The 27083-nt window shown below is 39.1% G+C and overlaps 1 protein-coding gene across 3 annotated transcripts in view; it reads right to left on the reverse strand.

Moving 5' to 3' along the window:
* CDK6 (cyclin dependent kinase 6) overlaps positions 1–27083 on the reverse strand; it is a 139451-nt gene that overhangs the window by 68012 nt on the left and 44356 nt on the right. For all 3 annotated transcript variants that reach the window (XM_069006826.1, XM_069006829.1, XM_069006828.1), the window contains exon 4: positions 13682–13849. In XM_069006826.1, the coding sequence (XP_068862927.1) occupies positions 13682–13849 (168 nt within the window). The remainder of the gene's footprint in view (positions 1–13681; positions 13850–27083) is intronic.

The raw sequence follows: 27083 nt of genomic DNA on the forward strand, positions 1-27083 counted from the left end.
TTGCTTAAACTAACTCATTCTACTGATTACACTGATTAGGAGACTACTTTTCATTACTACTAGAGAACTTACTCAGTGAAGTAACTTAAGAGTTAGATATCCACATATTGTCAGATAAACCCCACTTACAGTATTTCTGTATCAGGAGATATTCATACGGCCTTCCAAGCTGCCTTACAGTTTTTCTTCCTTTCTCCATTTCCTTTCAAATATTTCTCAGCTATGTCAAAGAAACGGCTTTTGGTTTTAACAATAACACAATAATGTGTGGGACACACCTTCATAGTTTTATCCTAACTGGGAATATATGACTGCAACAGTTTTTTCAACTTTCTTTTGGCAGTGTGCATGTATCTGATAAGTGCTCAATGGGGACTGGATGGACAACTGGCAGAGTTTGCTATGGGATCTATCCCTTGACTTCCTATTCACCACTCCATTTAATCAGGTCAGGGTTGGACAGTAGTACACTCTGAGTTTCTTCAGTATCAATTCTTACCCCCTAATTTCTCCCAGCCCTCTGGGACACTATCAACTCCCCATTTTTAAAAACTTTTGCATGTTATAAGCCACTGAGCACTTTTACCTTACAAGACATTATCACCAATTTTTCCTCAGAAAGGGGAAAGCTCATCATCTGATTCCTGTAAGGGGAATCATGGTCCCTGCAGATCCATGCAGTGTACATGATGTAAACGTAGATTATTAGCTCATACCTAGACAGAAGGAATGCTGAGGCACACTATAGGTTCAGTGATTTCTATATGCTATCAGAATGAATGTTAGGTGCTGATTCCAGTCCCTTTTGTGCTGGTCTATGAAGGTACACAGCTGAACTCCTGTTTTGTGCGAAAAGCTTCAAAACTGCCGATTCCTGACATTAAGTTTTCCCTTATGCTTGTGTGCAACTCACCTGGGGTTCCACAAGTAGTGAAGAATTAACTCACTACAATGTCTGATACTGTCAGGCCTCTTGGTTCCTTGCTTTGTGTACCTTCAGCCATCTCCAAAAATTGCCTATCGCTACCATCTAGCATTGCCTGATGGGCTTCTCCGCTCTGAGGTCCAAACACATCAGTAGCCATGTGCTTCACTGTGGCTCTCAGTGATACAGTAGCAAGTTGGATCTGTTTTTTGAGAAGCTACTTCATGGCTGTCCAACCATGGCATACATATCCCTGCACTTGTTTTCCATTTTCTCTGTGCCCTCCACTGAATAAAATTCTTCCTCTGGGTTAAGAAGGGATTTCCTAGTCCAAAACTGTGGAACAGTTTAACAAGCACAGCTGAATCTTTCTCTATCTGACACCTGTAGTTATCACCTGATGTTTCTCCACACTCCTTGTAGGTTCTGCATCTCATCTTTAACTTCCAGAGTAATACCATCTGCTATCACCACTATGTTATCCAAAGGTAATTTACAATTCCACATGGCAAAAAACTTTTCACCTCACATATCATAATGCTCTTATCTGGAAGGTTCTCATTGAGCAGAGAATCATTCCAGCTGCCCCGAGGAATTAGACACAAACATCCATCCTTCCATAAACTACATGAAAACAACATAAAAATATTTTGAAGCTGTATTTTTTTGCCAATATATTTTTCATAGCTCCACTTAATGTCGCACTTGAAATTAGAACTTCACCAAGGTGCTCAATCTGTCCTATCCTCAAACTTTGTCTCATACAAATGACAGAGAAGATACTGCAGAGATTTATGCAACTCTGAATGTCTGGATTTTACTGAGTGGTGTAAGATATGATCATCATCCAAACTTGTGGTGTTTCTGTGTCAATACTGTCATGGAACTGTAAGCTCTAGGATTTGTACCCAGTATGAGCAAAAACAGTTCTGAAAGGGTTTTGAAAAGTGACAGGTGAAGGGAGAAGAACTCATAAGAACTATCTGCAATACTGAAAATTAAACAGTCTGGCTCTTGCTAACTTATGCAGCTTTTCAGCTCAGATCATTTTGCAGTGTTGAAATGCATAAATAAATGTTCTCTAATGTCCTGTACAGGTGCATGCCTATGGAGTTAGCAGTTCTGCAGAGCTGCAAGTTTCTTGTCTTCAGTGGAAGCTCTCCCATTCACAGATTGTGTGTGCAAGGTAAAAGACCCCTTTTGGAAGCATTTCACCATCCACTAGGCTTCTTCTTCCTCCTGTACCACAGAACAGAATATATGCTTTTTCAGATCCTCTGTGCTAGGAATAACGCTGTTAAAAATGTTTCTTCCAAACCCAGGTCATTCACCCTAAGTATAGCAGAAGAACCTGTGCAGTAAAGCAGAAAGAAATACTGTGGGACTGTCTTTTCCACTAGCTACTCAACTGCTCCTGTCCCAGCCAAGAACTCTTGCTCTGAATTGCCTCCTAAGTTTTTTTGATAGTGTACTTCTTTCCCCATCCTTTGGACTTGCTTGACACTATATACTTATATTAAGTTAAGGTGAAAAGCAAGTAGTACTGCATTAAGGGTACTATTTATTCACTGTAATAAACAATGCTTTTAAGATAAGGGTATTAATTTTGGATGATAATAGCCATAAAAAATATGGTGCACTCATTTCTGAATCATAACTCAGGGTAAAACCCAAGAACTAGCTGAAAGCACAGCTCTTTTTCAACATATTTCTTCAAAACTTATTTCTTCTTTCCTGCCAGTGAACAATGAATTAGCTGTTTACATGGCAGGTTTCCATGGTTATAATCTTGCATGAGGCCCACATGGTACAACCTATATCATTGTTAAATCAAAAAAATATCTCTTGCTTCCTAAGCAGAAAGTCCCTACTCTCATTATTCCTCATTTAAATCCACAACGTGACCTTAGAACTGAATCAGCATGAACTTACAGGTGGTTGTTTTCCCTCCTTCTTTTTGCATCAGTTTTCTCTTGTTTCTGTACTTAGTAGATTAATTGCTCATGTTTCTTAATGCTAGTTTGTTTTTTCTTTTTATCATCTGTTCTTTGTCACGTGGGCCCAGTAAATGATGAAAACTCTGATCCTGTTTCAAATCACTCTGAACTTTAAAAGCAAAAATGTACTGAGTCTTCAAATAGTATGCAGTCATTCCATTTTTTAATAATTTTTTTCTTCTTTACTGGAAAGCTACTACAAGATGCCGATGTCATTATTATAGTTGCCCTGGAGAGCAGAACAACTTGCTGACTGCAAACGAATTATCCACAAATCAGCTGTTCCATGCTGATCACAAGTTCAAAGGGTATTTTCATAGACTGTATCTGTAGAACAAGTTTGCCTTGCATTCATTACACAAATAGCAAAATCCAATGCAAAGGTTAATTGATCTGCTCCTTTAGCTGTTCTGATTCACAGCTGAATACAGACTTTTGCAGTAGACAACTCTGTGCATTTTAGAACCATTGTAAGTTTTATTTTCAAATCTCCTGCTTAATTTTTTTAGCATGTCTCATTCAGTAACTAATCTACTACCGTTTTGCATATTTCACAGAACCAGTTATACATTTTATTAGACCAATTTTAACTCCTGCTACTCCTCTGACAGACCTAAACAAAAACTCAAGCCCCCTTGCTTGTACCTCCAAGGTCTGACTTTCAGTCAGGCGCAATTTACTGAACTATATTGGGAGTTTTTGATATACACTAATATGTCCTGGCTGGTTTTGTACTTTTGAAAAGCATTCTGCAGTCATCTTTGATGACACTTATATTAAACAGAATTATTTCTTTATCTTGGCACTTAAATGACCTTTTCCTGTTTTATAAACCATAGTATTTTTACTACTTACAAACAAATGTAGTTTATCTGATCAGAATCTCTTCTGACATGTCTTTTCTTATCTCCTTCCTCTTTTTCTGTCTTTTAAACATTGAATTGTTCTGAGTTTCAGACAAGCAGATTCTAACTGTATCATCTTCTGATTCCTTTCAATAAGAAAATATTCCATTCCCATGGCTAATTTTACAGATCCCCAGAGTGCTTTTGGCTTCTTTGCTTTACCTTGATTACAAAACCCCATCACTGTCAGCCTCTGTGGTATCTGTGTGTTGTAAGAATGCAAGTGTCCTTGGGTGTCTCTCTCTTCTTCCTCTCTTGGAGCTTTCAGTATCCACGCCTGCTTGGGTTGATGGCTGTCCCTGACATATATATCGTGGCCTCATAGCAGACCTGATCAGCTGAGGCCAAGTATAAATTCTAAAGTGCTGTCAGAGCTGGGCTACCAAGAAAGGTTACCAGAAGTCTCCTTTCTGCTCCTGTTCCTCATGACACATATAGCATACGATGCTGAAATAAACTTCCCGGGGATTTTCAGTAGGCATTTCTATTACTTGAGCTTGGAAAATGTAAGTCTAAAGGATGTACAAAAGGTAAAAAAATTATAAACAGTCTCCTGATGGGTTAATTTTTATGTCCAGGTGTTTACTTTACTTGCACAGTAGTCTATGTTCCTGCTTACTTGGATGTGCTGATTTTTCTGCTTAAGTCCTTTTTGAAGGTTATTTTTGTTAGCTACTTCCAATTTAATCCAAGCTTTTCTGGCATCCCCTGTTTCATGGAAGGTCTGACCAGGTTTTGAGCAGTCAGGATGGTTGTCATTCACTGATGTGACTTGCCAGGTTCATCCCATTTCCAGATGGGGAACATTGCAGACTTTCCACTCCATGTGGACTTTTTCAACTTGCTGTCCCAACAAGGATTTAATTCTTGCTTTCAGATCATCTTTCATCCCTACTTGTGAAACTTTCAGGTTGTATTTTTGCTTCTTTAGTGAAGGGTCTTTCTTTTACATCTCATTTTAATTTTTTGTTCTTTCATGGCCCTTATTTAAACTGTAGCCCTCTTTGGTTTTGAAGACCACCTCCATTATCTGCTCTGTCTCACCTTAATAAAGTTCCATGATTTTTTTCATTGGAAAATGAATTTTGCTTCAGTAAGGTGCTTCAGAATCTCACTACTTGTTTTCTAACTTCCTGACAGAAGTTATTTATTTAAAGTTATGTAAGTTAGTTTAAACTAACTAGTTCTCATGCCATCACTGGTTTTTTAACGGGTTCTCCCCATCTGGGTCCTTGATGATATTTTTAAGTATCAATTTTATGTACTGTTACAATTCATTTTCTTAAAGTAATTCAGATTCTTCTTGCCTCACAGAAAAGACTGTCCCTTGTTCTCTGATTGTTACAGAAATCTGTCCTTCCCTGTGACTGTTCCTGTCCAAAAACATCTCTCAATCGGAGAGAAACTGAGCAACTTACAGCATTCTAGATATGGTCTGATCAACTAATTTGTGTTGTGGCATCAGTATTTCATGATTTCTATTAAATTATCCTACATGTAACAGTGTATACTTTCCTACGCTCTTTTCATGCATCTAAATGATGACTCATAGCCCATATGTGATCTCTGCAGCTTGCTACCAAGCTAGTTGTAAGATCCCAAAACTGAGGAATTAACCTTGTACCTCAGTAATTCTTTTAGTGTAAAATATCTTCCTCTGGATTTATCCACTGAAATGCTGAAACTGGGAAACCTAGAGAAATCTAGCTGAATTCTTTGGTGCCCTATAATCTACTGAAATCTGGAAAATCTAAGGCCAATATACTTCCACTATTTATCAAATCATTTATCTTACCATATTTTGCAAGGATAAATGTATTACAGCTAGAGGTAACTCACCTTTTTAATGCAACTACAAGGCACTGGTCACCATTTAGCATATAATAACAAAGAATATAATGGAGTTAAATTAAGAATGGGACACTGAACACTGGACATCAAGGAAACTTTCTGAAAATGATTATATAGAGGTTTTGGAACAGGGTCTCATGGGAAGTGGCAGAAACCCTATTTCTTGGCACATTAAAGTTACGGGCAAAGCATTAGAAATGCAACAGAGAACAATCTTACTTGTTTCAGTGGACTGGATGATTTCTCAGCTCTTCTCCTTTTGAGCTCAAGAATTCCACACCAGCAATGCTGAACAAGTACTAAATATTGCTAGGCTAAGAGGAATTTCCTGGGCTGTACCCCTACAAGGGAATTCTCAATTAGAAATGCCTTCTACAGCAGGACTTTGGCCAGTGTGAAGAGAACATTTACAGTTACTTCCCTGCCACTGCAAAAGTGTCAACGACTCATTTTTATTACACATTAAGCCCTAGGAGCATTTCTGTCAGCACTGTACAGACACCTGCCTTCACTCTGGAGTAGCAGGAGCTCCAAGGAGAGTGTGCTATTTGGTCTGCTCCTCTTTCTGTGGATGTCTCACATTCAAGTACCTAACAGGCCCATGCCTGCTTATTCAATGTGCTCTGATAAGAGCATAACCTGAGGCTGTATTTTAGTGTTTCAGGATGGTCTGAAATTATGTGGGAACAGTTTTGTAAATACACAGGGAGAGACCTTGTCAAACAATCAAATTGTTTTTACAATCCAACCCACTCAATTATCTCTGGGAGTAGATGTAAAAACAGACCCACTTAAATCAACAGAAAAATAGTGAAAGAAGATGTAAATCACTGGGCAGGGGAAATGCACCACATATTTTTACATCTGCAAACAGGAGACAGAAATATGGTCACACAAAAGCAGGATACTCTTTTATAATATAGAGAAAACATGCAGTAGTAATTTTCTCCCTTCCTTTCTCCCTTTTAAAACCTCTGCCCCGATTTTTTAGCAGATTAAGCACAGCCTGTTCCTTACAAAGTCAGTTCTACATCCTACAGTCTGTTCACCAGGTATTTCTTTGGAAACTCTAATGCTGTACTGTACCATTACTAACATCTACTGTATCTTATTAAGTGAAAGAGAAAGGAGAAGAGAGAATAGAAGAGAAAGGAGGAGAGAGAAGAGAGAGAAGAGAGAAGAGAAGAGAAGAGAAGAGAAGAGAAGAGAAGAGAAGAGAAGAGAAGAGAAGAGAAGAGAAGAGAAGAGAAGAGAAGAGAAGAGAAGAGAAGAGAAGAGAAGAGAAGAGAAGAGAAGAGAAGAGAAGAGAAGAGAAGAGAAGAGAAGAGAAGAGAAGAGAAGAGAAGAGAAGAGAAGAGGAGAAGATGCCATTTTATCTTCACGTCAACATGTGAAGGCCTATTTCCACTGAGCACATTTTTCTTCCACCAACAGAACTGTGCTGTTGCAAAATGACACCGAATTTCACCCTGAGGTGAAAAGGCAATGCCTCACAAGAGCAGAATTAAGAGGAACCTAAGTAATATTATCAGATATCAGATTTAAAACAAAATAAAAAGCTTTTCTCACAGTGCTGAAGTTAACTATAGCCCAAAGTAGAAATGGCTCAAAAAGTAAGCAGATTAGTTTATGGAAAATGGGTACTTCAGCAATTTTTATAGGCAATGGTCTAGATACAAGCTCCTGCATCGGAAATGGTTACATTTCTGATTGCTGAAAACTGTTTCTTCTCTCCCTCCTAAGCATCCTCTCTTGAACATTATCCTTTGATAGAGCACACAGTCAACCTTTGGTCCAGCCCAGCAGAAACTTCCTTTGTTCCAATATGGACTGTGCTCAAAGTCGCACCTCTTTTCCTTTTTTTCCACCAGCACGAGGTAAATTTATTCTGCAGGGTTGCACTGGTGCAGCTGCAGGGCTGCAAAAGATGCTCAGCTCAGTCTAGACAAAGTCTGTCCTCACATATCATATATTCTAATGTTTGCAGCTCTGGGAAGGGGTTTTCTGGCACAGAAAATGTTATCATGTGAAGCAGATTTGCTTGTTTACTGTGAAATAATTTACTTTCCTTGAAAGATTAAAAGATAGGCTTTTTATGGTTCATGATAAACCTGGGTCTGAATCAGAGCAGAGGGCTACATTCTCTGCATTCCTGACAGGTCTCAAGGGTGAGTCCTGGCATCAGCGGCAGAGAAAACAGCACAGAGTGCTGAACGCAGGTCTTGGCACCGAGGGGGTAAGAAATATTTCAAACACTGATACAGATGCCCTTAGAAGCTTTGTTACAGTCAGATACAATAACAGCCTTAAATGAACCAGCTGACTGGTTCATCTAACACCTTCAGAACAGCATATATCAAATGAGCTGTGAGGTTTTGAAAAACATTTCTGCCTTTGAGTTACTTTAGTTATTCAAGGCCTCAGCTGAACACTCAGATGCAGTTTCACAACTGCCTCCAACAAATCTAAGACAGTGGTGTCTAGGGAGTGGATGACCCCATTTTTCTGCTCACCCTCCCCTGTGTGCCAGTGCTTTCAGTTATGTGGCCATGCAGTGATTTGCATCTACTAAGCCACCTGAAAATTTTTAACTACAGGGTTCATTTTCAGTCAGACTGCAAGGGAGCGACCACTAATGCCAAAGAAAGGGAAGTGATAGAAGTGCGCAGTCAAAAGCAGGGCCATTCTCTCACCAGCAGTAGAAATGTTACATCTGCTTATGCTGACTGTGAAACAGCACCTGTAGATTATTTCTAGAACATGTCTCTAGAAATAACAACCTTGTCATAAACCCTCTGTCTTTATGAGAGCAGCTGGTATGACTCGTCCAGACAAGCCTTAAAAACGTTAAGATTTTTATGATGGGCAACAAAAATCAAGTTGGCTTTGAAAATTATCTTTATTATAATGTAGATGAATAAGAAACTTCTAATTTCCTAATTCTGTTGATGTGTATTTCCACATTGCCCTTTAATATTGTGACACTGAACAATCTGTTCTGTCATTGTTATTTTCATATAAATCTGCATCTTCTTAGTAAACATCTGATCTGAGTCATCACAAATATATCTTAAAATGTTTTTAGTCATCTGCAGACCTTACCGTCAACGTGCTGATAATGATTTTTGTTCTTAAGATGACTCCAGAGATAAATGACTCATTTTATGTGATGGAAATAACCTTCCTAGAGGGTGTTGGGAGGACACAATAAAGATCCCTCCTGATGTTAAAATATCAGAAAAATTCACTAACTTTTTCACAAAGCCAGACATATGGACTTTTTATGCAGACCTGTGTATTAGGAGGGAAGACAACAAATCTGATCTTACTGCACTTCTAAATAGCCACAAACTCTCAGCAGCAGCAGCACTGGCAAGCTCAAACCCACATATTTTGATCCACTGGGTGCCTATCTGCGACTCATTTTCCTTTCCAGGGACATTTGGGTGGACTAGACAAATGCACCATAATGAAAGAACTGGAGATGAGGGCCCAGATCTCAGGTGATGTGCTTCCTCACAACAGTGAAGTGCATACCAGAACAGTGCCACTTCCACCTGTCAGAGGGCGGAAGAGTTATGATCTTATTAAATCATGCATGAGATAAAATCAAGTGTCACTGTACTGATTTCTACTGATTTCATTAGGACACTCTTTAACACTTAGTTTAACCAGTGGCAGGTGGTTGCTTAATTTCCATAGGTATCCTCTGATGTCTGATGGTAACTTTAAATAGATTGCTCAATCAGGTCCACTTAGGGATCCTCAGTGTATCTCAGGTTAAAGCTGCACTGCAAGAGACTCAGAAGAGGTGGCCATAAAAAAAGAGGAAAAAAAAAGATAAAAAACAAGGCAAAGCAAACAAAAAATCTTTGCATGGGATCTCATCAGTCATACTGGCTCAGACAAGAGTCTACATTTAAACTATTTACTAATGGGGGGCATTTACTGGAAAATTACAATGCAACAGTGGGCAGGAAAAAGAGAAGTACTCATTCCTCTTTGGAAGAGAGTTTTTCTGTCATTTCTGGTGTTGTTTTTGTTGCTGTAACTAACTTACATATCTGTTTTTACAAAGTAAGCCCCGTTAGTGAAAATTATTTTATGCTCCCTTGCTACTATACCAACAAAATGAAATCCAAGTTCTTGCATGATGTGACATGTAAACCATTTGCACTGAAGTGACTGCCAGAAATGGATGGAAAGTTTTTAACCTGAAGAATACTTAAATAAAATGCTAGCATAATCTAAAATTATTTACTGAAAGTAACTGCAGAATATTTTGTGACCTCTCTTTTTAAAAAATCTATTGAGTCGGGTCTAGTACTCATCAACTTAGAGCATCAGCAGAGAAAGTGATGTATTTTCCCTTCTGTGTTGGATAAATCTGAAAACAAGTGGGTTTTTCTTAAAAAAAAAGACATAAACCAATTTTGTTGGCATTTCATGGGGAAAAAAAACCCTCAGTAGGGCTGACATCTAAGGTAAAGCACACATGTTTTCAAAGAAAGTGTTGTAAGTGTTTTACAAACACTAACATTTTGCCAGTTTCACTCAAGACCCTGATGCAGGCCAGGTTTTAAGACCTGGACAGCCTCGGCTATACCTAGATGCTCTGATCACAACTGCATGCTCTTATCTCACTTAACATTCTTGTACACCATGATTCAGCTTCATTTCCTTTCTTTAATGCAGTCAAAAGTTAACAGAAACTGATAAACTGATTATTCCATTTTGATAATACAACTTCAGATTTTCCAGACACGAAATTCCTCCTTTGCTCAGAGAAAGTTAGAACTGAGTGCCCATTCTTCTGCACCAGGAAAAACGTGACAGTTCATTAGCTTTTGCTATCCAACTCTAAAATTACAGTCACATCAATCTACCTCCTCTGTCCTATGGAGCTTCTCTGTTATCACAAAGCCTATTCAAAATTTCCCCAAGGGCCCAGACCAACACTTGAAAAAGAGTCTAACTTTGTACAAAACCAAAAGCATGCCCTATTACCCAGCATCTGAGACATCCCTGCCCAACCTCATTCTTTCTAGTGCTGTTATTTCAGACCCGTATCAGGTCTCAGTCCGAACACAGCTGGGAGCAGTGATCTCCACCCTGCCCCCCTGAGCCCGTGTAACATTAGTTTGAATCTTTTATTCATTCACTGACAGGAATGTCAAGAGATTTCTTTAAATGACAGCAATATGCCTGGACTACTGGGCTGCCAGAAAGATTCTTCAGCATTGTGTAAATAACTGGCTGTTAAAGAGAGACTACTTTGAAGTTACCATTTGCAGCACCCAGAGCACTTGGGTTGGATAAGTTTTTACTGGGCAACTTTCATGGCAAAGCTGTTTTTGTCCCAAGTGAAGAGTTTCTTTGTGAGCAACGAATGAGGATGCATCTTAGGAATGGTCTGATACTTCAAAAGATGATTCTTGTAGTTTATCTTGCAGTAAGCTTCTCCTCTGAAGGAAACACTGCAGAGCCCTTGTATTGATCACAATGATAGTCTTTTATCACTGGGCTCTCTGCACTATCACTATCCAAAGCAAACCTTTGCAAGCTATGACTTTTACTAATTGATATATGTATAGATATATACATGTCTTTTATAATTCAACACTTTTTTACTGCAAACACTTCAAAACAAGCTAGTCTTGCTGAAGTCCATGAAAGTTTACTCACTGCCTGGTGAATAACTGCAATTTAGACTATTTTTGGAATGGTAAAGTCAAGAATGTCTTTGTGTTTAAAAACCAGAAGTTTGGGGGTTTGGCGTTATTTTGTTTAGCTGTGTTTCCTGTATTAAGTTTCAATGGAGGTAAAAAAGAAGAAGCATTTGCACACCTAAGCAGCTAGCCAAAGGTAGAAGTTATGATCAGAAAAGGAAAATGGATAGCTAAAACACATTTAGTAAAAGTTTCTAACCAGCAATCAGTGAAGACTGACATTTAAAACCATACCACATTTATCCCATTCCAAGCAACACACCCCTACAGTTTTCTACGTATCCAGACAAAAGTTTATTTTAAAGATGTTGAACACTAAATGTTTTAAAACATTTATTAACTTTTAATTTAACTTTTAAACTATTAATTTTTAACTTAAAAAGCCCATGGTCATGGTTATGCTTTTTTTTTAAGTAAGAAAATAATGACACACTAAGTTCTAGGTGTGAAAGCCATTACTTATGTCTATGCCCATATACTTGATTTATCCTTGATCACAGAATAATTTAACTATTTTAATACTCTGTCTTAGCTGCAATGACACTTGGATGCTTATCTGAACACAGTAAAAACTTGCATGTGGATAATCCCTCAGCCTGAACAACTCTTGTTCGCAGCAGCACCAAGAGTACCAGCTGATGGGTTTTAACACATGATTTCTAGCATTCAAGTATCAGATACTTGAGCAAATGTACATGCTTTACAAAGCAATCCTGGCAATGTTCTCTTACAAGCAGGTCTTTTGCTGTGGTAGATTTCTTCATCTTTTGAACTTCCTTCCTAAGAAGGCTACCTGATCATGGAAAAACTCCTGCTCAGTTCTGTATATATTTTTTCCTCATTTCATGCAGAATTTTACAGAAACGTCCTGCTGGAAACCTTGTAACATTCTGTAGTTTTAGCTTAAATAATGTTATGCATCAATAGAAACACTCATTGAAGCTGCTACTGACTGATAACTGGGAAACAAAATAAGAGCAACTCAGGAAGAACCCGTCTCTCCTTTTGGTCTGTTTTGAGTTACATGACCAATGTTCCCTGATCTCAGCAGCCAGATTCTTTCAGCTTTGGATTAGACTACATCCTACAGACAATGAAAAAGACTAGCCCTAAAACACAGGTTTACATATGTTTTATGTGACAAGGAAACTTTCCTGTGTTTACCAAGATGATGTAATTTTCTGTTGTTGCTTCCTGCCTTCATTCACTCTGAAGCCAGATGTTCCTAGTTACATCACAAAACAATGGGAAGACCCTTGCACAAACTAATAATAAGAATGAACTGCTTCTTTCAATGTGAGCCAGGCTAATTTCTACAATATGGCGTAAAATGCAAAGTGAATTCTTTCAGTTTCTGTTTTCAGCAGTTCTCCTTTTTCGGTCTTTATCGTAAGAGTTACTGTCATAGCAGTTCTGATACTCCGAACAGAAAAAGGAAACAAAAAAATCATGAGCAGGCAACAAACCCCAAAGATACCCAACATGTACACAGCATGGCAGCTCCTCAATATGCTCCAGAGATGCTGTGCCAAGCTACAGCAGCTGATTCTGGGGGCAGGGCCAGCAAGCATGGAAATGGGGTCAGAAAGTGAGGAGCTGGCAGGGTTTCTCCAGCATTAATGGAGGAGAGGGCTAAATCTTCTGCAAGTGAGCTCATGTCTGAGTCAAAGACAACCAGGAGAGCTGGGAGAGGGGCAACAGTGGCAGGAGGCCTGGTCATACGGGGTGCTCTTTAACAGCTGGCTTGGGAAACAGCTGTGATTTTGGCTGCCAGGTCCTCTTGAGCTTCCTCCAGCACAACCCTATTTGGAAACATTCAGTAACATATGGAAAGAAGCACTGAATCCATATTCACAGAGGTGGAAAATCAGAGCATGATGGTGTGGCACTTTCACAATTATCTGTGGGGGTTTTTCAGGAAAAATACCTGGGATTGAGCAAGAGCTTTATCTTAAAATGGATACCTCAGAAACTTTAACTGTATCTGTCTGACTTAACGTACAAAGGAAGTCAGTATCACTACAGAAGCTTGACTGATGAGAGTTTCAGAAAACTGGCACATATTTATCCCACTGTAATCAGTCATGATTTAATTTAGAGCCAGCAGTCAGTAACTGACTACTTGTACAGCAAGTAACTAATTACTTGTTCAACAGTAATCACAACAACTTCAGTCCTGGCTGGAAAGCAGTTATTTTCAGAGACACAACTTCAATTGTAAACATGGTTCACATTGCTATGTTAAAAGAAAAATAAAAACCTTCAGAAACTTACCACTGAGGTAAGAGCCATCTGAAAACTGTAGATTCGTGCAAGGCCAAAGTCAGCCAGCTTTATCTGCCCGTTGCTGGTTACAAGGATATTTTGGGGTTTCAGATCCCGATGCACCACACGATGCGAATGCAGAAAATCCAGTCCCCGAAACAGCTGAAGCATCATATCCTGTATAGAAAGAAGAAATCAATATGCAGTTATCAAGACAAGGTGGCAGGCAAACAAGTAAACCCCTGGTCATGATCTGCAAAACTAATTTAATAAATTTCACTTAAACATGTGCACAGGAGATAAAACCGACTATTAATATAAAATAGACAGGATGCTGCTAGAACAAATGGAATTGAACCAATGTCCTTATCAAGTTAAGGTATGGTTTCTAGTTGAATTATCTGAGGTTGACTAACAGTAGTATAAAGATTAATCAATATCCTTAAAAAAAATAGCAAAGGTATGTCTCTATATCTCCATACAACTTCAAAAGAATGACGTCCAAGTAAGAGAAATACATAGCAGTTTTTTGCTCTTAACTTTAAACCACACGCCACTTTGCGTTCTCACTAGATTATGCTTTGTCCTGCCATGGTGAAGTGAAATTTTACCATTCATTTTAACAGACACGAGGACCTGTTTCAAACAGAAAAACTGTTGAAATGACAAATTTAATTTTATTTAATGTCATAGAGGGAAAAGGTTCACTTGGCAAAACCTGTTGTATAGAACTTACTGAATAGGACAGAAACTACCTTTAGATTAAAGTTTAGCACTAAAATAGTGTAATAAACATAAGCAGCATTTCTGATTTTTCTTTCTGTTTTCTTATAATGATACAATCTTCTATGACATTTCCACAGCTGAAGGAACTATTTTATCTATACTCATGTTTTGACATTGATCTTAGTAATGTGAAAAGAATGAACCAGCAGACTCAAAACCAAATACTAGAAATCCCCTGCATTCCAGATTAAAAGAATACTGTCAACTTGAAAATTATATTTGCGGAACAGGCAGTTACAAGAAGATGCTAGAACAAGAAAGAAAAAAAATTGATAAATAAGTTTATTTTCTGCATGCACTTGACTGTAGCTCATGAAAATGCATTTCTGTGTATGCTGGTGGCATATACCCTTTCCATAATCCATGCAGCAGGGTGTCCTCCAATCCTGTTGTTAGCAACCACAATGATCTTGGAGAAGGGCATGGCATGAAATATGAGAAAAGGGATGAAGGCTAAATTGAAGTTGGTTGCTTTTATTCTTCTCTATGGACTTTGGCATGTTGCAAGTAAATATTCAAAGCACACTACTGAAAGGAATTATATCTGAACATGGGTGTAAAAATAGCTCAAAAATTCAGCTTGATAATATTGGTTTAGTTGGATGCATTTTTAAGGTATGCTTTACAGACATTGCTAAATAATTAATACAAAACTATTGTTTTCTTGTAATGTTTCTTGATCATCTCTACAGAAAATATTATAAAATATATAGATATTGTTCGAAAGCTCCCACCTGACCTCTGATAAAACATGGCTATTTCTGTATACAGCTGGCTCATAAAGCATTCAGCTTTTATTTGAAGATCTCAGTGATGGAGATTTTACCATGAAATTATGGATGCTGTGACAGTATTAAATTATTACCACCTCTGAAGGAAGGTGGTAAACTCAGAACCCCATTTTCTGCTAGGTGATGCCTTTTATTTCCTTTGCTTCCCCAAGAAAAATCGGGAACTGGTAATTTCGACAACTGGTATAATACGGTTTGGACCCTTAATACAGAGTGTATTGACTCCTCTTGTACTTATATAATTTTTCTTTGCAGTTCAGAAATTTGTAAGAACTTGGGCTACAGCTCTGGAGGTTTCAGTCATCAGTAGAATTAATACATATCATTATCTGCTCACTGTGCCATTTTAACTTTCATCAAATCCTAGAAGTCTTTGGATCAGTATTGCAGATGTGAAGAACATGCCAAGAACATTTAGGCGTATGGTTATTTTAAGTGTGAACTTAGTTGTTTCACTGAATTTGGGCCAACTTTTTTCTTTTTTATTCCAGGTTGACATAGTATCAAACAAGAAAATATTTGAAGAACTGAAAGATTAGTCAGTAGACCCTGGTAAGTCCCTTTTGGGTGACATTTATGTATCCTATTCATTTGTCAACTCTGTAAACTCATTCAGGCAGTTACCAAACATATCAAGAACATTTTTCCAACAACTGATGCTGGTTTTGTTTCAACTTTCTTCCTCAAGCCCAGCATAACACAGTCCTGCTCTGCTCATTTCAAGCTGCAAGCAATGTCCTCAGGCTCTAAATTCAGAGTCTTCTTCCAGTCACAGGTAAAAAAAGAAAGTATTTGACAACGGAAGCTGGTGTATCTTCCTTTCTACCCATCGGACTCAAAAGAGGAGTATCATTTACAGAAGTTCTCTTTACCCACAAAAAAAATGAGATGTGTTGCAGAAAAGTGTACTGCAAAAGCGTAAATTTAAAAGGTGTTAGAAAGAAGAGCAACACGAGAGAAAAAAGTGCTGTATCTCCTCTTCCAGGAAATTCAGAGTTAGTCCTTATAAGCTATCTTCTAGTATTCAGGTAGGACTGTTGATTACACTTAGTACTATGGGTATTAAGAGATTTCAGTTCAAAATTATCTTGGAAGAACAGCCCAAAGTTTCATGTGTGTAAAGAAGGGCACTTGAATGTAAAACGACTGTTTGCTATTTGTGATTCATTATTGTCCTGTTTTTAAATTCTCAGCAAGTTAGAAAAAGAGCAGAAGCCAAAATCACAACATAGCCTTGTTATTATGAACTTTAAATACAGAATAACAAATGCTGCAGTTTAAAATTTTGTGCTGCACACAAGCCTAGTAAAAACCATTAGGCCTTGCATTTGGAAAATGATTTCATTCACTTGGTCAGCCACTTGCAAGAAACATCAGACAGGGTCTGGGCTGTGTGCTCTCTTCGACACTGTAACTAACATCAGAAGATACTAACCTTTGCTAGAAAATTGGATTAAGGCTGTAAACATGCACGAGCCAGATCACTACCTAATTAAATCAGGATAATTTCACTCATCTAACGGAAATGCATCCATTTTTATTAGTGACGAATACCCAGTATTATCTCAATTACCAAGTTCTAGAAATAACTGCAAGAGAGTCTTCATGTGCCTCAAGGATTAGTTTTTTCCATGTCTGCTTTTCCCTGAGAAATTTTCTGTGGTAGACAGGCATACCACACTTTGGCATTACAGAGAAGATCGTATTTCAAAAGTTAATTGAAAAATGATCAATTCTATTCAACAAACCTTCGTGCTTTAGGAGATTGAAGGAACAAGCTCTAATGAGTCATGACCAAACCTCTACTGATGTCTATCAGTGTTCTTTGGATATTGTATGTTTGCAAACAAAGACACAGAATGTGCCTGTCATTTCAGATTAGAGATTTCTGCCATGCTCTAGTATCACAAAACTGATGATAGTTGGCTGTTGCTCAAGTTGGAGATACATACATACATTATCCCACTGCAATTTCTTTCAGACAATCACAGCTTTACAATCTTTTTCTTATTCAAGCTCCCTTTTCAATGCCATCTATGTGCAAATATAAAATATTTACCTGTAACTCAATTGAAAACGGAGCTATTTTGGGATGCAGTGAACAAGTACACTTCCTTTAGAGGAAAATACATAGCTTTAATTTTTTAAAAGTCTCATAATGGAAACAGGAGCAAAATTTGTTATGGAAATCCTGTGTCTTTGCTTGTTCCACCATGTAAGGTATTGATGACGATTGCTCAGTCCGACATTTACTGAATTTATCAGCTCTGAATGTCAGGACCAAATTATGATGAACTTTTCAAGCAATACCATATTATATCATGAGTCTCAATAATACACAGAAATATATCCTGCATATTCTTCCTCTCTCATCAACAAGGATGGGGCAGGGCTTGGGATAGGCTGAGCAGCTGCTTCTGCCTCTGCCAAAGGCAATATTCATGGCTCACATTTCCCGACTCAGGCAGCAGGAACAAAAAGCCTTGATTTCCCACACACTTTTGTCTCCACCTTGTCCTATCCCTTCTATGCTTCACTGACCCCTCTTAACCCTCTTCCAGCATCTGATCCATAAATCCCTTCCAAGCCATTGGCTTTCAAATACCACTCTGATCCTTTAAGAGTCACCCACCATCTTGACTCCCACAAAAATACCTGTCAATTATCTGCAGCAACTTACTGCTTGTTTAAGACCTGCCAGATGCTCTGGAGGATTCTGCCTGCCTAATCCAAAAGAGGATGGCATGGCTGTCAACCAAAACATTCAAGTACCTACTCAAAGACAAAAGAAGATACGGAGCTGGTTTTGGTGTCAGTGCCTAGGCACCAGCAGCCAGAACCGCAGGGGCCTCAGTCGGGGGAGACCAGGGGCTGTGCCCTGCCAGACACCCTCGGCTCCAGCCAGCTCCAATGGACCCACCACAGTGCATGGCTGGGCCAGTCAGACAGGACGGTGGTGCCTCCATGAAGGGCAGAAAAGGCTGCAGGGAAAGAGGAGAAGAGGAGAAGAGAACAAAAGGAGTGAGAAACTGCACAGGGGACACCAGGGAGAGAGAGAAGTAAGAGAAGTAAGAGGAGAAAGTACTCCATGATGGAGCAGGTATCCACACTGCAGCTTATGGAGCAGGCAAGTATTCCTGAGGGAACTGCAGCTTCTGGAGATGATCTAAGGTAGAGCAGGCACAGTGTGAGGAGGAAGGAGCAGAAGAGGGGAGCTGCTCCTGTGCTGCTAGGGCTGGGGAGAGTCAGAAGTGATGTGTAGCCTGGAAAAAGGCAGGGGAAGGTGTTATTTGAACATCTGCCTTTTTTTTGCCCACCACCTGATTTAGCAAGTATCAACCTTGACTGGCATGAGACTAAGTCGATTTTCCCCAGGATAAGCCTGCTTTGCCCATGATGGTACTTAGGAAGCAATGCTCCTCTCTTATCTCAGCCCATGAGCTTTTTGCTCCTTGTTGCTCTCTGCTTTCTGTAGCTGAGGTGGAGGAAGTCAGTGAGTGCCTGGATGGGAGTCTGACTGCTGGACTAGGCTAACCTACCACCATGGTAAAGTATAGATGCTGGGTTTTGTCTTGGTGAAGGGGATCACAGCAAGATGCAACCTGAAGGGAAACACCAAGAATAATATTTCTTCAGAGAATGCTGGCACCCTGAGGTAACATACACTTATGACTGGCTGTTCGTCATGTGAAGCTCACACTTTTCCCCCACTGCCTACGATGTGAAGGAAGAAAAACATTTAAGCAGATTGCCCTTCATTACAGTGAAAGGAGTTCCTAATACCAAAAAGAGTAATTCAGTGGAAGCCCACAAATATACTCAGTTGTAACACCAAATAAAAGCAACACAGTACAGAGCCTTGCAAACTACAACAGATACTAAATTTGTACTAACACACAGGCTTTACATGCTTTTCTTTTTTTTTAACTGCCTATTTTCCTCTTCTTGCTCTATTTCTATGCTAATGTTTTGTAAAGCCCAATAATCCTTTGGCATCTCCTAACGTTCCTCCTACTCTTCTGTGGAGTATCTCATGCACCTTCACAACTTACATCCTTGCACAGTTTCTGTGTCTATCTGTAACTCAGTTCTCTTTTTGCTGAGCAGAATGGAATGTCCCTATTTTACATGGCAGGTGTTGGAATACTCATCCTGAACATTTCCTGTAGGAGTGTGTGCGTAAAAGGCAACCACAAGTGTAAACAAAGGGGATGAGTTTTAGACAGCAATGGGTGACGAATCAGTCAAGGTAGTTTCATGAAAAGGCTCACTGCCTCTGACTGAAACAGGACCTTCTCAGAGCAGAAGGGGAGCAGGATGAGGCTTCTTTCATATCCTACTCAGTTATATAGAATCCCCAACCACTGAATTGCTTTCAGTTTAAAGGGTGATTTTACACATGCTGGAATGAAAGTTTAAAGAGCAGTCCCATTCTCTGGGGCCTATTTTTGAAGCAGAATAATTACAGCCCTTCTATGGTTATACTTTGTAACAAACAGTCAACATTAATTAATGCCAAAAAAACAATGGCATTCCTGAGGAATTACACAGTACAGATACATGAATAGCGAAAGACATGATTAATGTTGTTACACTGAATCCTGAAGGCATTAGCAGTAATGTAGTGATTCCCTGTAAAATGCAGTGATTTTCTTTTTTAATTTTTGTTCTCACTCTGGGCTGGGAACCCATCACACCAGCCTATCTAGAATGCCATAACTGTGATGGTGGGGGCAGATGCAATTTGCTACAGTCTATGGAGCTGCAGGATACTCTTCTCCATGCAGCTGGCTGGATGCAGTGGCTGGGACACAGTAAGAGGCAGACAGATCCCTGCCCTTGTGCCCTGCTCCTTTTCTCAGAAGAAAGCTATTCTGATCAGTCTCCCTGCAGGGCATTCAGAAAGGGGATGAGGAGGCTGCCTTTGCCTTCTCCAGCCACACCACAGCTTCTCAGGACTCATCCATGATCCAACCAAATATATACAGGATACAGAGCTCTTAATTTTCCTTACATTGGTAACAATTTGTCTCAGAGTAATCCTATTGCTTTCTATAAAAGTATTCACAGGGTAAGGCTCATTCCTCAGAAGGGAAGACTGCTGTGATATTCCTGTCAATTAACTAGGAAGTACCATAAGAATGTGAACTTCACAGCGTGTTCAATTTAAATTATGTTTACTGTTTTGATAAGAGAACAATAAATTCAAATGATCCATTCACTTAGCCATATTAATCAACCTTACTATACAAGATAACATGTTCATTTTCTGTTCATAGAGTAAAATACTGGGCAGAGAAACATACAGCAAATTCATTTACTGTATTATTAATATCTGATAAGCACATGCAAGGAGTTGGTCTAATAATTGCTGGTGTTTTGTATGCTGATACCCTAAAGGTAAATAATTTGTTGAAAAATAATTAAGTTACATAGATTTTTAAGTATGAAGCAAAATACTTGTGTAATTATCTTTGAATTGTAAAACTATTTTAATCATATAATACGTACTTTAATACACTTAGAGTAGATTAAAAGATTTGTTAAAATATATTCTGATGAACAGTCTCTAATCTATTTTAAATTACTTTTGTACGAAAGAAAGCACAGCTCATATAAGAGATTTTGGATTATCCAATTGTTAGGATGAAGAATCCTGCAGACATGCACATTCATGAAAGTATGCATGTGTGTGTACACACATTTTAATGTTTTGAATAATCTCATAGAAGACAATGCTATCTATAGTAGTCCACTGCAATAAACAGTGAAATAAATAGTTGTGTTGCTTGGTTTTGTGTGTTTGCTGGTTTTTTGTGTTTTGTATTTTTTTTTAATGGCTATAATTACTGGTGTAGCAATTTAAAAGATACAATACCTCAAGGAGTGGAGTCTATAGAACACTGTTTTGAAGACTGTTTTGGTTGCTATTGGAAGTAGCAAGGTAATCAAGACTAGAAAGTCCTAAATAAATTATTTTGAAATTCAATAATTGGTCAATTAGTTCAGAGCCAGTCTAGTAAAAATGGCAAATGCCACTATTATGCACAGACCTGCCTCTATGTTAGGAACATTGTATGTCAGTCCCCATCAGAAGTACTGCAACTATGCACAAGATTCAGGAAAAATGCAAAATTTTAACTGAATTACAAAGGTCTATGGCAGTCTTTGAAAAACTTTGAGGCTCATCAATGCTATTGCACTGCTGTAAACTTATGACTGAATTTTATGTATGTGTATTATAGCTTTCAGTATACTGAGGCACTGTTTTCCTTTGCTGTGCACCTGTAGGCAGACAGAATTAACCTCACAGCCACTACAGCAGGTTTAACACATTCTAGTCCCTTTGCTAAACTGACCAACTTTTTCTTCTGAGTTAGAAAGGAACTGCTGAATTTGTACTGCCACAGGAGAACTTGACCAAACATATTCTGAGTGCTCCAAACATTCCTCAAACACCAGAGCTCACCAGCAGCAAACATAAGAAGGACTAGACTAAGACAATAGATCTTAGTCAACAAGGACAACACTGACTGTGTCCAAAAAACTGCTCTGAGTAAGTTTCTGTCTACCCTCCTTAAAATAGGGACCTGAATTAACATTTTAGGGGTTGTTAAGAGTTCCAATCTAAGCATGTCTGTTTTACCAGTATCTTAATGCTGACCGATTCCCACGCTGATCTCAGTAGCTGTGAATCAAAGACCAAATTCAGTATATGTAACATGTCTACTTAACATCTCTGGGGGACATATGTACATACACATGCTTGGGCACACATGTGGATGCATTTTATTCAAGTATATGTAAGTCTTTCCACATCAATTTCTAATTTTATAGCTCAACACCTGTCAAGTCAGTTTGCAGTCTAGATCTTTCAAGTTTTACTTTTTCATCTGCTATTTTTCACATTTGATGAGAAGAATATGCATGACTGAACGGAAACCTATATAATTACTGTTCTACTTATGTTCCATCATTCAGTGTACCAAAAATTCCTATCAAAGTGGAATTACCAGACATGCAAATGAAACACACAGCATTTCTCATCTGGCTGCTGGTATGTGTCAGATAAAACACATGAGAATGAACAGAGGGAAAGTTTATTTTAACATTCTGACAGAAATTGGCAAATGTGGCACTGTTAGCAAGACTTGTCCCGCATGGAAAAATTTTACAGCAGGTAAATGTAACTTCGTGATTAACAGTCTCTTTCAGTGCTCAAACCCTTCTACTCTTTGTGCCCTGTACACAAGGCACAGCTCTTAAAAGAATTTATGGATCTGAGCCTAGATAAGCAAAACACCCATACTTCTTTCTTGTATCTCTGGATGATGATATCAGAATTCTGTACATCCCCAAATACCTTCTGGGAAACTTCCTCTCTTTTATTACAAGCTTTTTCTAACTGTACTTGAAACAGCAGTTTCTCACAGAGCTTCCTGGTTTGACAAGTTGTTACTGCTCTGTTCTTTTATTCCTCAGACCATCTGAGAAAGAGATGAGGACTAAAATGTACCATGAAATCCCCCAAACACTTTACTGCCTCACCCAGTTTGTAAAGTTCCATACAAATGACTTGAAATAGCACCCGTGATTTGTATGCATTGGCTGTGAAGACCCTTCTAGCACACGTCTAGGGACTGACACCAGTCTAAACTTGGTATCTAAGCATCACAGCAGGTCACACTGGATAGCTGGTGCAAAACTGCAGTTTGAATTCTGGAGCACACTTTTCATATAATCACAGCTTCTTTAATTATGTTTCTTGACAGGACAAGTCACATTCTTCCTTCAGCTGATGCTGTGAGCCTCTTTCTTCTGAAGTAAAATCCAGACTTTAGCTTGACTAAGTCAATCTGTTCTGGAACACTGTGTATACTCCCCTACCTCTATCACCTCTCAGTAGAGCTTGTGATTTCAGCTTTTTAAAAAAGATTTTTGATTGCTCCTACCAGTATGTTATTTCCTTCTCTCATTGTGGGACATCACTGCCACTTCTTCAGAGTCTTTGTTTCTGCATTACTACCCATCCGTATTTTGGGACATCATCCCTTGCAATCCTTGTGGAAGCTCTCCTGATGTAATCACAGAAATCAGTCCACCCAGAAAATCCACAAAGCTGGATATGACTCCCTTAAACCACTTTGGTACGCTTTGGGGAGGAGTTCACAGAAATCACTCTCACTCCCTGCCAGAATCTACAAACTACAGTAAATTATCAATCACTGATGAGTTGATTGTCCTCCCGTGCCTCTCACACCAGTCCTTACAAGGAATGGTATCAACAAACAAACCCTCTTCTCCAGGAAGAATGCTGCTCCAGCAGTACTACAGCTCTTTACCAGCATCCTCCTGATGACATTGGTCATAACAGCTCTTTCAAATTTCCTCGAACTCCATGAAGGGTTAAAATATGGCGTCTGTTGACAGGCGACACTCCTCGGTGACAGGAAAGACACGTTGCTGTGGCGCCCAGATCTCGGCTTCTCCTTCCCTGCAGCTGTCTGTGGACAGCAGCTAATTGTATCCACTTGTTTAACCTCAGGGATAACGTCTGGAGGGGACCAAGTGCCACAAGCATACTTTTTTTTTAACGGTCATTTCCTCTCTGGTGTAACTTGCATGACAGCATGTGACAAGCAGAAATTAATGGGGACACTGCTGTGCCAATACCTCTTGAATTGCTTTGACACTGGCTGCAGGCTGCCTGCTTGGCCACCCAGCCAAGACCTCACATGAAATGTGGCAAGGGGCCCACAGCTCTATTCACTAACAAGCCAGCTGGTCAGTGATTAGAAAGCTGAAACAACGCTGTGCACATACATCAAGAAAAATGCTTTACAAACAGCTTCGTACTTAGGTGGTAAAGTATCTTAGAAGAGTAAATCTGAAAATTTATCTTAGGGACTGTTAACTTCAGCTAACATTAGAGATAATGCAGAAGGCCCTGGAAGATGACTGGGCGACACTGCCACCTAAGCAAGCTCAAGAAGGGCTAATCTCAGAACAAAGATGAACATCTTGATGTGCTAAAAATCATGTGCAAACAGCTTAGACCACATGGATTCTGGTCTGGAGCAACATTCAAATTATGTAAATATATAGAGACTTATGACAGACTACTCTTCCTAATGGTCTATCAACATCTTGGCAACATTACTGAGATTTCTACAGAAATTCTCACTGGATCTGTCTGCAGTGTTTATACTGATTTGTTTATATGCTGATACGTAACAACAAAGGATGAACCTTTAGAAGCATCCCAAGGGATTTGGCTGATCAGATCTCATACATCCAAGGCAGATTTGCACCTTTCAGCCCAGACTTTTCTGAAAACTGTCAAATCCTTGGCTAGACAGAAAAGGCTCAAGATTGCTCCTTGAATTTCTCTCCTCAGTTGCTTTTTTAAATAGTAGCAACTGAAAGTGCACAGGCTCTTGATGAAACACCTGATGGCAACAAGAAAACAAGTTACGCTTTTTTAAAACTGAGAAAAAAGCAGTCAGTAGGATCCTAGAGATCAGGAACACAACCATCATTTAAAATCAGCAAGACTTAGGCATCTAATTCCTAGGGCTCCTTCACAGTTATAAACTCATTCCAGCAATTTTTGTTTAATGAAAAACTTGTTTAAACTTATTGTAACACAGGCCTGATCAAACTCCTGATATATGAGGAAATATATTTGTGACTTATACAGATACACGAGAGCTCAAGACACTGGAAAAGGAGGTGGCTGGACAGCAGAGTCACTTTCTCAGATTAGAAACTGGGTTACTGAAGAGTTTGGACCTAATTTTGAGTGCTTCCATCAGAGAAACTTTGAGGAATTCAGCATAGTCATAAATGGCACTTACACGCTGAGGAAGAAAATGGCCTCATCTTAGGCACAATGAAGTCGAGTGAAATTACCGAGACTCTACCCATCAATTTTCAAAGACCTGAGCTGGTCCCACTGCTTTTCAGTATTTCCATTTTCCTCCCACACTCACTGGAACTAACAGCACCTTCAGAGAGATGTAACCAACCTTCACTGAGACAAAATACTAGTATTCTCTAAAGTTAGACACTCTTCTAATAAATAGTTAAAAGTTTTTATTAAAGACGTGAACACAGAGGAAAGTAAGAAGACAATCCCCTCCTAATCTCCCCAGGGAATACATAATAAATAAAGCTCAACTGGGTACTTTTTAAAAGTCACTTTGATTTTTTTTTTGATTTTTTTTTTTGGCTTGTAGTGTACTTGGCACAGCAGAAGAACCGTGATGCTCATCAGTGCTGTACAATGGCTCAACACTGGGGTCTATTACTACCCCAGCTCTAGTCACAGGAGTACATTTAAGTTTGTTGCCTCTCTCTTCATATTATAAATTCAGGGATAATGGTTAACTAATTCACAAGTCTTGCAAAGATTAACGAGTTAATGTTTGTTAAATACTCCAAAGAACAAGAATCTGCTTTCAGTTATAAGGGCTTAACAACCTTCAAGAAAATCAAAGATATACAGAAGAGGAAAGATTTATTTTGTATCATTCATGGGCAGAAATAGGCTTCAAGAAAAAAACTGAGAGGGGACAGTGGCCTACTGGAATCAGCTTGCCCAGGATATCCCATCTAAGAACTTTACATATAGTTTTGCAATGCTGTTATAGCATTGTTTAAGCTCTGAAAATATCAGAATGAACACCTTACTAATGCCTTACTACACCTAAATTAAAAGTAGGAAACAAGATATTGTTTTCTTGGAAGCACAATTGTTTCTCAGAAGCACTCAGCAGATCGAGTTATTCTCCATGTTTACAGCAGCAATTAATTTGCAATTCTGTTAACTTGAATTAAAAAACCAAGGGCTCCTGAACCAACAGCTTTAAAAAGCAAACAGACAAGCACCTCATCCTACAGACAAGGCAAAGAGAAGACATTTTGCAAGAGGAATTGAGCATATAAACGCAAAGTCTTTTGTTTGCACTGAAAGAATGAGAAGTCTGCTGGTAGCACCAGACTATGGGAATGGCTACCCATTCCATTCCACTTAAATGGTCTATCACTTTCTCCTTTATCTTCTTATCTCTTACCTTTCCCTTTACGTGTCGCTTTCCTCCCTTCATGAGCCCGGTTGCCCCTTCCTTCCCCATTCCCAGTTCTGACCCTTCTTGTCATGCCTGCACTGCACCCTGTTCCACTCTACACTCACTCTCAGGGCCTGTGGTCCTACTCCATCTCTTTGGGTTGCTGCCTCCCACAGCCCAGGTGATAACCAAGCAAAGTAGGTCACCGGAAGATGACAGCTACTAGATTCCTCAGCAGCCCATTCTGCATTTCAGATACAACAAACTGCAGCAGGCAGTGATGTGACTGTGATGTTTGCTGTGGCTGCAGTGGTGGGACATGGTCCCACACATCTGCTGAGCCTCTCCAAAGTGACATGTGCCACAGCCCCTTCAATTCTGAGTGAAATGACACTGATTTACATTAGCACACAGTAGTGTAAACCTTGCCTTGTTTTCTTTTGAACACTTGACTGATTCTAAAGAAAGGCAGGTATCTTCAACTTACATTGACACAAAGAGTGATGAGCCTACTTATTTCCTAATCTTAACATAATAGACAAAAACCAGCTCTACTTTGGGGGTGAGAGGAAAGGTGCAACATGAGAGCTGACAATCTTCTTGGGAGGGGAGAAGATGGCCTCCAACATTTCAAAGGCAGAGGGTATTTCCTCCCTTCACCTCCCCAAATATTAAACAAAACAAACTCTAAGACATTTTTAAGACACAGGTATGTTAGAAGTTAGTGTGCAAAAAGAGCCAATCGTGAGAAATGCAGCTTGTGGC

Source organism: Aphelocoma coerulescens, chromosome 2 (assembly GCF_041296385.1).
Source record: "Aphelocoma coerulescens isolate FSJ_1873_10779 chromosome 2, UR_Acoe_1.0, whole genome shotgun sequence".
Lineage (NCBI taxonomy): Eukaryota > Metazoa > Chordata > Aves > Passeriformes > Corvidae > Aphelocoma > Aphelocoma coerulescens.